The following is a 12,331-nucleotide window of genomic DNA, read 5'->3' as shown; positions in this document are numbered from 1 at the left end:
CACAGATAAAGAATTTAAAAAAAAGGGAGTCTATTCATTTTAAATTAATTTCAAAAGTTTCTAGGAGATGCAAATTGGCTAAGATACTATTTTAAGCTCTCCACAAAAGAATTTAAATCTCTGTTCAATATTCTCAAGAGAGAGGTAAACCCTAACTTCCTCAACAGTTAATTGACAAAAGAGAGGTAATCTCACAAAAAGTAGAAAAAGCTATTTCTAATCGATATATCATATAGTCTGATTAATTGTCAGTGGAGCTATTAAAGTCCTTTGACAAAAGATTATTAATATAGATTTATATATCCTTAAATAAGGCCTTCATGACTCTCTGAGTGTGGAAGGAGCAACTGTTGGCGCTTCTGCCCTGATTTTACAAGAACTCTGAAAAATTGGCTTTAAAAACAAAAGAGGGGGAACGGTACCCCCTCAGAAGGAGTCCCCCTGAAATACTCTCCATCATGCCTTGTTCACTTTTCTCTCTCTAAAGCTGAAAGCTCATGGCAAATCTCTTGCTGACCATGTTGGTGACCTCGGGCACCACCAAGACCAACAAAACTTTGCCACAGATATGGGGAAGGACCCTCATACCCATAAAGGGAATGCCCCAGTCCCAGTTCCCTTATGGAGCCGAGGACTGATATGCCTGCCCAATACCACAGAAGGCACAGCTAACAGGCTACCACAAATATTAATGAAAAAAATAGATACCCTCACAAAGCCAGGCCCAATCATAAATACGATGAATAACAATTTACATCCAGGGAAGAGAAATCTCCCTGAGAATCCCCTTCTTTTTTCTTTCCAGGTAAAATTGAATCACCCGTGATGCCTGCTATTAGAAGTTCTAACCCAGATGGACCAGAAGCCAGGAGCCTCGCCCTTACCCTCACCCCCTACCTTTTCCCACCTGCACAAGGTCCCCTGAAGCTTGGCAACTGCAAGATCCTGCTTGGCAACTGCAGATAGACTCAAAGCAGTGTACCATATCATCTGAAGAATAGCAGGGAGACCATAACTCAAGCAGTGTACCATATCTTCTGAAGAATAGCAGGTTGCAGTCCTCCTCGCCCCCACGAATAACCAGGACCCGCCGGTCGGGTCAAGTGGCACCCAGACGTGGGGCTCGAGGCAAGGACCCATCCGGACGGACCCTCATTGAGAGGATGTGCGCACGACATCAAGATTGAGCAAGACAGAGATCATCGCCTGTGACCTGTCGTCCACGGAACCAGGTTGATGCTGCCATCAAGAAGGCAGTTGAAGTTCATTACCATCAGCTGAAAATTGCAGAGGATCCAGAAGTGACTCCGCAGGAGACTGACACAGCTGTCAGCTCCCCTGCCTCCCCCTATGGTCAACCCCTAGACTTCCACGCCCTCCAGAAGGGTACCTGGTATGCCTGGCTTTGCCCTCATTTCTCTCGCTAGAGAGCTTGGCCTCTTGATCACCACAACAAAAATTGGCTTTTTCCTAAACCAAGGCCACCCTTGATATGGCCGCTAACATTGGGGAGCCTTCCTTTATGACAATATTACACCCCAAACTGACAAATGGTTGGTAACTTGAACATATACAAGAGACTAGGATGGCTGTGAGTTAGCCCAATGACGGGATTATTGTAGGTCCACTTCCCAGGGGCCCACCCAATGCAGCCGAAAAGGAGTGCGTGGTGCTGGGAGTGGATGCAGCCTACATGGCCTAAGACAGGGCTCTCACCCTCCTTTCACCCACATGAGAGTCCCTTGACGTTGCCCATCATCGACAGCCTAAAGCCTTCGACCATCGATGTGACTTGTCTCACATCAGTGTTTTGGGGTTGTGAACTTGTCTAAGACCCCCCATAATTAGACATCCAAATTCAAAACTCACATAGTTGGGATTGAACATAAGACGCCTTCTCTAACTAAACAGAGAAGGGGGAGATGCCAGAAGCCAGGACCCTCGCCCTTACCCTTACCCCCTACCTTTCCCCACCTGCATAATGTCCTCTGAAGCTTGGCAGCTGCAAGATCCTGCTTAGCAACTGCAGATAGACTCAAAGCAGAGTACCATGTCTTCTTAAGAATAGCAGGGAGACCATAACTCAAGCAGTGTACCATATCTTCTGAAGAACTGCAGGTAGATCATAATTCAAGGCAGTGTACCATATAGACCATGACATGTTTCAAGGCACAGGCCAAGAAGATTTTGTACTTTTCCACCACCTGGACCCTCTTACCCCCTCCCCTTGTAAAACATGCTATAAAAAAGCATTTCATGTTCAAAAAAAAAAGAAAATAAAAAAAATATATTATAAAAAAAAAAAAGTTATGGTTCCCAAATAAAAATGTTGTAAAACTCGAAAAAAAAATAATTAATCATACCTTAAATAACCATCTTTGACATGTGTCTATTTTGAATATATATAAAAGACTTACTGTTGTCCCCTTCCAAAATATAATTCAACAATTCCCACTGGTATGTAACAGCCATTTTTTTAACTTGATAATAATATTAAAAAATATTTGCAAGTAAAAAAAAAAAAAAGAAAAGAAAACCACAGGAACCGTTGACTAGTGGACTCTGTCAGTTTTTAAAAATAATGTATAACTGGTAGATTTTTGTTTCTCTTTATCAGACTTCTGACTACATTGACAGCTAAGTTTTCACAGATATTATCTGTTACCTCATTACCTAAACTCAGTTGAAAGACTGCTTATGTTAACTCATGCTGTTATCTGTTTTAAAAACTTATAAGCTACAGGAAACCCACTCAGATCTACCTCTCATGGATGCCATCCAGATAAGTAAATCTGCCTAAACTTCCCACTTACTACCTATAACAAAGGGTGGGATCCCTCTGGGTTTCAAATGTACATCTTAGAAAAAATCCTTTCTCCAAGTGTTCTTAATCTTATTTCCTACATCTTGTCAAGTCCAGGTGCATCCAATACAGTTCCAGAGAAGCAACCTTCAGATGCTCCATCTCCTGTCACACACAGCTGCATCTACTGGACCTGCTGGACATCATAAAACAGCCAGTTCTCCTAAGACCAGACACACATCTCCCATTCTTCTAGGTTCCCCCTAGAGACACGTCACCCCCAATGCCAGCAGAAAGTAGCCAGTTTTCACGACGACCCTATTCCTGCTTCACCATCACCTCTTTCTAATTTTTCTTTTTAATTAAACCAAAACGTGGGAATGTTAGTAATCTGTTAAACTCCACCTCCACAATCACCTGGCAATAGCCAGGTATGCTTCTCCCCGCAGTTACCTGGTATCAGGCAGGTAGGCCTGCCCTCTATAAAAGGGGCTGCTTGGCCCCTCCTCTCTCTCTTAGCCCATTGACCCCGCACCTGCAGGTTCCCATCTCCCCTCCCCCCTTCCCTTCCCTCTCTCTCCACGTGGTCATGGCTGGCCTCCACTTCTCTACTCTTCTCTCTCTTCTCCCACTCTCCCACTCTCTTAATAAACCTCCTCTCGTGGAACCATCTAGTCTGCTGTGATCTGTTACAAGCTGCACCATGACAAACTTTCAGTATAATTCAAAGTAAATGATCCTGTCGACAGTTCTTTATTCTGTGTTTTCATCAGTCCAGAAAGCTAACTCAAAACTAGTGATATCTGAGCACTTATTCAGGGTCCACTGTAGTAACCTGTAAAGCTTGAATGTGAAATCAGGTACTTAACATTGTGGTCTTAGATCATATTTTACTGGCAATATCTTACCTGCAGGTTTAAATATTTTTACTTGAGTATGCAATAAAACAAAACAAAAACAAAAACTGGCAAGCTTTATCTAAAGAATTCTTATTTCTCATCTAGCAACTATTTTTCAGTTTTAATGCATAGTAATATTTTGATTTCTTTAATTCTGTTGTATCATGGTGAATAATGCCTAAGGCACATTGCTAATTGAAACTTTACCTCTAACATAGGTTTGCCACTATATTTTAAGTGATCTTCAGTCAATGTTTACAACCAGAGCTCCACAAGGAAAATCTTTTCCCCTAGTTCTTCAAATCCTCATTTAGAATCTTCTTTAATACCTTTTTGCTTGTTTGTTTGTTATATTTTGTTTTGAAAGATTTCTCGGAAAATCACAAGATATTTGGAAACTCATTGCTTTAGAAGATCATGGGTCATTCATAACATTGAATTGATACGAAAGCCTAAGTGGTCTGCCCTTTTCAGACAAAAATATGCTAAACCTTTATATCCACAGTCTAAATCTAACATGTTCTATCTTCCAACCCAGACTTATTTAAATAACTCAATTCTGAAGTTCAGAATTTTAGCAAATGAAAAAGTCTTCACACAAATATAATACCTCAAGGAAAAAGCAAGCTCTAAAATAATTAGCATTGTAAAACTCTGGCTTTGGATTCCTGTACACTCACTTTGTGTTTGCTTGTTGTAATTTTGAATATCCAGGGGATGTGGAAACATTCACCTCTCTAGTGAAGAACTTTAAAGAGCTTAGCCAGGTCTGTCTGTTGTTATTTCCTACCAAGAGACTGAATACTGACAGCCTAAAAGAAACAGGCAAAGAATGGCCACCCAGGTGAGCTTCCAGTAAATAATGTTTACCTAACACCTTTTAAGACACTGTAGTGGTTTGAATAAGAATGCCTCCCATAGGCTCATATAGGTGTGGCCTTGATGAAGTAGGTGTGATCTTGTGGAAGGAAGTGTGCTCCTGGGGGTGGACTTTGATGTTTCAGAAGTACATGGCAGGCCACTCGTTCTCTCTCCCTTTGCCTGCCTGTGAATCTCTATGTAAATTTCAGCTGCTTCTTCAGTGTCATATGTACCATCATCTTCCCAGCCCTGAATGGTAATGGACTAAGGTACAGAAAGTGTAAGCAAGCCTCTGGTTAAATACACTCTTTTATGAGAGTTGCCTTGGTCATGATGTCTCTTCACAATGATGGGATAGTAACTAAGAAACATTCCAACTACACTGACAGCAGAACCATTCATAGGGATTGATATGTACTGTCCTTCTTTCCCCATTTAGGCCACCCTAAACCAACAAATGTTTAGAAGGCTGTCTGAACCAAAAATTCACTGAAGGCATCTATTCATCGCCAGGACTTTCTGTCCATTGACAGCTTATTTTGCTATTTGTTCTGCTTTCCTCTTTCTGTGACCATCAAAAATGTTGCCATTTTTTATTCTTCCTCATTCAATACCCTTCTTTGATAGTCCTGTTAGATTATGGCATTCATTCGAGTAAACTTTCAGGAAGAACTGTCAAATCACCCCAATTTTAAAAGCTGTATGATTTTATTAATTTTATTGTTTGATAATTAAATACAAGAATACAAAGTGTTCTGATTACTCTCTGCCCAAATTCTTCTTTATTGCCCTTTTATATTGGTCAATCCTTCTTACCCACTCCTATATCTTTTCAAAGCTCATGACTTTGAGCTTGCTTTCTGACCTGTTTGGTTTAGGCAGGTGTGTCTGTGTGATTATTTATTTGGAAGTATCCATTAGAACCTGGTGGAGTTATCAATAGCTACACAACTCAAGGCAATAATTTAGTCACTCCCTGAATGCATCAGTAGTTAACACTTTATCAGCAGGAGTAGAGCTCTCTCTACCCTCTAGCCTGATTGTTGATATATCCATTCTTGGCAGGTACAGTGCAGCAGGCATTCACAGATCAGATGAGTTCAATATTGCAATAGTACATCTTGCCCAGAAGGTGACATGTCATGGTCCTACTAGCTCTTACATTCTTCCTTTCCCTCTTCCTTAATCCAATACCTCAGTCTTAATTTGAAACAGTACAGTGTAAGAAGAAAGCATGGATCCCTTTTTCTCCACAATAGGGAAGCTCCCTGATGTGGCTTCATCCTATTTATTCTCAACCACTGTTCCCTTTTCTTAATCCAAGATGATTAGCAGCATGTGGACCTGTGAGTTAAGAAGGGCAGGGAGAAATTCTGCTATGGAAAGAATAAGGCATCTTTCCCATTTCTGCTTGCTGTTTCTAGCTCAGTTATAAGACTCTTTGTCTCTGTTTACATACTTCTATCTTCCTTGGCTGCCTTGCTGTTCTTGTTCAAATAGAAGGTGAAGTTAAACTTAAGGTTACCTTCCTCCCATTGGAATGGAATATCCTCAGACTTGGTAACTGGAGGAAGGTTCCTATTTGATGATTTAGTCTAGCCATAGATGTAGTTAATGTTTATAAGTAAATGTGTCTGGATTACTTATAAAAAATACATTTGAAAACCAGACAAGTTCATTCTAATACAGATAATTGCTTGAATATTTTCATGGGAGATTCACCAAAAGGAAAGTCATACCAGGAAACTTTTGTGTTTGGTTTATGGGTTTGGAGGAAAGTTTTTTTCTCCTGGTTTAGACATCCTTCAATGAAGCCTTAAGATACATTATCCATCCTTACTTATATCACACTTGAATAGACTCTAAAAGACTCTTAACATTTGCCTTCACTTGTCAATTATCTTAGTTTTATTGTCAGCCCTAATTTTATCTATAAAAGAGGGTTGAGGAGTCAAGAAGCACAGTCATGGTAGAAATCAAAATTTTTGTAAGTGTAGTAATTAGTAACTAGATATAGAGAAGACAAAGAAGAGAATGGTACATTTATGTATTACAGACATTAACAATTCCTCTTTGGATTGGAGCAGGGTTGCTTTACAGTGAATGGCTAACTTTGACTAATGCTATTCTAGTCCTATCTGAAATGAGGTTGTAAAGAATCAACTGATATCAGAGTTTTAGTAAAGATAACAATTAGTAACTAAAGGTTGAGAAGATTAAGAAGAGGATGGTACCAATGATACATAGTGTACATTCTGAATGTTCTACCTTTCAGAGCACTTTTCCTATACCCTTCCAACTCTTTCTGGAAGAAGTTTCAAAGAAGCTGATATCTATACTTTCACTTTGATATGTGCTGACACTAGTTTGTTGATTTCCTTAGTGCTAACTGCTATGCCATCCTTTTATAATATTTTTAATTTAGTATCTAATGGTTTTTATGCATGTTTTAAACTTAAAAATCTGCAGAAAATCCCATATATAGACATAGATACAATCATTACCTACGCAAATGCTCCATCCCATCAGCACATCTTGCACAGACTTTGTTTTGAGACAGTACACATACATACAATACCATACACAAGCATTTGTTAGATTTCTGAAAATATGTTAAGCAGTGAGCAGAAAATCTTTCTGTAAATATACTAACCAGAAGTGTAAAAGACCAATGAAGGCATTCCAAAGCAAGTCAAATGAAAAATTTTTCTTTTATACTTTGCCAAACATATCTCTCCCCAGAACAATTAAATAATGTTACAGTATGTAAGACATAAAGAGATCTTGAATTTTATGATTTGATCTTGCTAATTAATCAAGCAGAGTGAGGTAGTCATTAGAACCCTAATGTTCAGCATGATCCGTATGTATTCAAAGCTGAAAGCAGATAGATAACTTAGAGTCTTTGGCTGCCCTGTGAGGCTGACTGATATCTCACAGTTATTGAGCCTTCAATCTTGAGATCTTAAACATCTTTTAGATACACAGATATGGAAATAATCGATCTAGTCAACACCCCACTGGCATCTGCTGGAGAATTAGTGATAGAGTCATTCAGTTGATATGTGATGGACCAGAAATCAACTAGTGTTCTGGGATAGTTGTCACTGATAGAGAAAAAGGACTCATGCTTGTTTTTCCTCAGTGCTCTAATTTTAACAAGCTTGCAGAGCCAGTTTGCTCAGAAATAAGAAGCTACTTGTTTTGTTTTGTGTTGCTTTGCTTTGATGCTGGGACTCACCCAGCTAGCCTGGAACTTGTTGCTTAGACGAGGGTGGCCTGGAACTCATGGAGATTCATCTGCCTCTACCTTTCTCTTAAAAGTTCTGGGGTCAAAGGAGAAAGTCACCATCCCAGGCTAGAAGCATTTTAAACTGGAAATTACTTCTGAGAATTGAAATGAAAACATTGATAATATGCCCAAACTCTGGTTTAAGCAGCATTAAGGATCAAAATATTTGTGCTAAGTCACATAAATGACACAAAGTCTTGGCAGACTGAAGGTTAGAGATCTCCTAATGTAGAACATTAAGACTTACCCCTGTCTGTATCATACAGGAAGACAAAACAGTTCCATTCATAGTGATCCAGGAGGCTCAAGAGTGCACCTCTCAATGATGGTCTTAGCTGAAGCACGAACTGGCTCTCCCCTTCAGTGGGGAAGCTTGGTGTGATGAGAGAGATGTGCAGAGCACTGCAGAACGAGGTCAAGGTATGTACTGACCTCTTGTCATAGAGTCCAAAAATGGCAAACACTCCTCTAGAATACTGGGAACAGACTGTGGGAAAAACAGACAGAGAAGCCAATCACCAACTCTTATCACACTCTGAAACTGCACACTTTAAGTCTACAGTCTATGAAAGTTAAAAGAAAATGAGCAAATTTTAGTAATATATAGTAAAGAACACCGGAAATGTGTGCATTTGTTGGACAGTAAGTTGTGAGTTCTTGAGTTTCTTCTGACAGCAAGGTCTGTGTGAATCTGGCTTAAATTAAAGCCTTGCATTAAGAAGCCAATTTGAGTTAAAGAGGAAATTGACTAAACTAAAGTAAGTAATATAGTAATATGCAGCCCTATAAAACATCTCAAATCCAGTACTACAGGCTTTTAAGAATGACAGATATAAATTTTTCTCTGTATTTTTTCTTGCGTGAAAACAGTAAAAACATACTTTGACATTTTTAGTAGGAATCCAAGACTGTTGCCTGCTTCCTGTGCTATTTGTTTGCCTTATCTATTTTTGGACTACATTTGATAAACAAATTGCTAACTTTTTATTTCCAACTTTACTCTATAGGAATTTCATCTTTCTTCACAACCTTGAAGTCTGCTTGAATCATGTTTCAAAATAGAAATTGGGTTTCAGAGGAAGACAATTTTTAGGGCATATAAACAGCTGAGTCAACTGGGAGTAACAGTGTAACTATAACCCTAAAGCAATTGTCCCAACCCTTGAAAAGGCCTGCCTGGAGAAAAAAAAATGACATCCTCTTCACCTTCACAGTTCTTGCAAGGATAAGAAGGCCCTGCCACCAAGTGTAAGAGACTCTATACTCTTTTTAAAAGGTGTGTTTTTGCTTATTACAGCATGGCTAATTTATAGAACATACTTAGGTGACATTTTTGTGTCTACACTTTAAAAGACACAGGATGACAGTCAGTGGGTGACATCAATCTTCTCTCTCTCTCTCTCTCTCTCTCTCTCTCTCTCTCCCTCTCTCTCTCTCTCTCTCTCTCTGAGTGTGTGTGTCTATCTGTAGCTGCTCTGTGTTTGTATCTTTGTTTACACAGTAAAACAAAACTGTATTGTAAATTCTTATATTGTAAAGTCTTATTTCTACTTGGTTTATATCTCAAGGCAGAGTAGTTTTTAACGCTAGAATATATTTACATTTTGGGTTCTTAGTTAATATTTTTAATTGTGCTAAATTCATTAAGAAATTCAAGAATAATGGATAATTTACAGGTATTCATACAGTTTTAGTTTACTAAGAAATGAAGAATTAAAATATTTATGTTTTCTTGTGTATATGAGTATTTTCTTGCATTTGTGCTTGTACTATGTGTGTGTGTGGTGCTCACAAGGGCCAGAAGAGGGATTCAGATCCTCTAACTATAGCTCTTGATGCTATGTGGGTACTGTGAGCTCAATGTGGGTCCTCTGCAAGAGCAGCAAATGCTTTGTTATTGTTCTAGCATCAGTAAGTAATGAAAATTTTAATAAAATGCTAAAAGTTCTTGAAATGTGTACTATAAATTAATATTGTACAATTTCTGAGATTTCAGTACGTGTGGTATATAGTGAAATAAATTTTACTAAAATCTAGAGACATATCTTTTATTTCTGTTTGTTTTGTCTCTTAAAATTGGAAATCCAGTATAAATGTTATTATAAGAGTATAAAATTAGCAGAAAATAGCTAAACATTGATGAACTTTACATAGCACACATGGGATATTTTTAAAAACAGTAGGTTTAATAAAGGACCAAAAACTATGTTTAGTTGAAAAGTTCCAAGATAGAATTTACATGGAGATATAAGGAGAAAATCAAGACCTTGTAAGTAAGTTTAGATCCTAACAGTGTCACTGCTTAGCCTGACTATTTTAGACATATTATTTTGTCTCATTGGCGTAAATGATAAAATCTAAAATGCAAAAGTTCAACAAAAGTATATAAACCTACTATTCAATAAAGATACATGAAGCAAAACCCAACATATTTTAAGATATCAGGTTCTATGCATGACAATAGTTTAAACAGTTCCATTACTAAATTACAGAATAAGAGTTCTAGAAAATAAAATACATCAGTTGATCTTAAGCCAACACACACCATGTTCAGCTGTTACATAGTAGATACCATTTTGATAGCTACTATAGCAGTTTGTAAAGAAATCCAGTGAAGAAGATCATGTATCTCTAAGTCTGTACTCTTTCAGGAGCTACAATGAACTCCTAGAACACCCTGGCCATTCTCAAAAGCATGCACTGACCAAGTGACTAGTTGTAATTTTCTTGTAACATATATAGCTGTCAGAATAAAAACAATGACATCTTGAGTTTCCATGCAGTTCAATTTCCATGACTCCAGTGATTTAGTAACTCATGTTATAGATCATGTGCTAACCTTATAGATATCCCTGCAACACTCTGCATTCAGTTATGTGAATGCTTCAGCCAGGGCATAATTAATTTCCACATGTACTCTGTTTTTTTACACAAGTTTGAGGCTGACTTTCAGTCTTTGCTTAATTAAAGGCATAACTCAATTCACTTATTTTGTTTGTTTAATTTTGCTTTTGTATACTGACCAGATTTTAATCCAGGTTAAGCATGTATTCTACTGCTGAACTTCATTCCCAATCCATGGTTGAAATAAGTTACATTTTACTCTAGTGAAAATAAATATGTTTATATTATGGCCTAATTTACATAATTTATGATACAAGTCATGGTACTAGTGATTAGCTTTAGAATCCAACCCTTCAGCTTCAGCTTCCATTTTGCTACTGAACCTACATGCAGGCTTTAGAAATTATTCAGGAAAAAGTAGAAACAGTATTTTTCTCATAATATTTCTTGAGGAACTCCAAGTGTTCCCCAGAGGGACTGGTGCTGCATCAGAACCACTGGTGAGCTAGCATGGATGCACAATGCTAGAGCCCTTCTCCTATTGTCCCTCTATCCTACACACACACACACACACACACACAAATCAAGGAACACTCCTACCTTCATCCATGCAAAGTATAAACACCCTTTGCAAAAAGTTTTTGGCAGTAAACAGAATGTTAAGCCTAAGTCATTATGCACCAAGCCACTCTACTGCTAATTCCTGATATCCATCATATAATTTAGATTATTTCCATTTATTTTACTAGTCCTCAATAAATTTAATAACTTCTTCATGTTAATCATATATATGTGCCTCCATTCATTTGCATTATGATCATCTGAATGTTTTTCATAGCTAACTGCCATTCTGCTTCTATTACATTTACTTTCAAAGCATTCTCAATACACACCAATTAACACTGTTTCTGGATGATTTCTACCATCAGCATACATTTGCAAATTTCTGTTTATAGTGTTATTCTTTTGAACATTATCCCCTTGTTTTATTCTAGAGCCCTGGCTTGGCAGGTGAAGTTTATTGTGTCTCCAGTATGTAACAATTGGCTGTCAGTCAAATGTTCAATGTTATTACTCTCATGTAACCCTGAACAATACAATGTTTGGTCAAATAGAATCAAAGTCAATAGCCTAGTAATTTCCATATTTATTATAAATTTCATTACTGAAACACTAAATCAAAATTTCCTTGGTTATCTTCCATACCCATCTACTTGTTGCTTAGAATCCAAATAAGTATCCAAACAGAACATATAAGAGCATATAAGTGCAGCATAATTTAATAGAATAAACTAAGCCTAATAAAAATATTTTCTCAGTGTAGGAGAAACGGAATTCAGTTTTTATATAAATTAATAAACAATAAATAATGCATAGTCTCTGAGTAGACATAATAGTACCATGGTGACAGAAATTTTGTGACGCAAACACTAATTAAAATGAGGTTTTAAAGGAAATAATGCAATCATAAGTTTCAGTGCTTAGTCTATATTTTGCTTCACTAATGAGACAATATGTATTATGTAAATTAGCCAAGAACATAAACACTGTGATAATCCATTCACTTTAGACCTGATGGTGTGAGTGGATTAAATGTATCTTCTCATCAGGCAGTTGCCCAATTTCATTCCA

The 12,331-nt window shown here is 37.6% G+C and overlaps 1 protein-coding gene across 3 annotated transcripts in view; it reads right to left on the bottom strand.

The window, feature by feature from the left end:
- Gria4 (glutamate ionotropic receptor AMPA type subunit 4) overlaps nt 1-12,331 on the bottom strand; it is a 368,088-nt gene that overhangs the window by 222,005 nt on the left and 133,752 nt on the right. For all 3 annotated transcript variants that reach the window (XM_028771312.1, XM_028771311.1, XM_028771310.1), the window contains exon 4: nt 8,103-8,342. In XM_028771312.1, coding sequence (XP_028627145.1) covers nt 8,103-8,342 — 240 coding nt within the window. The remainder of the gene's footprint in view (nt 1-8,102; nt 8,343-12,331) is intronic.

Source organism: Grammomys surdaster, unplaced genomic scaffold (genome assembly GCF_004785775.1).
Source record: "Grammomys surdaster isolate TR1022 unplaced genomic scaffold, NIH_TR_1.0 206, whole genome shotgun sequence".
NCBI lineage: Eukaryota > Metazoa > Chordata > Mammalia > Rodentia > Muridae > Grammomys > Grammomys surdaster.
Note: the sequence above shows the minus strand (reverse complement) of the source record. Positions and strands in the feature narration are given on the sequence as shown.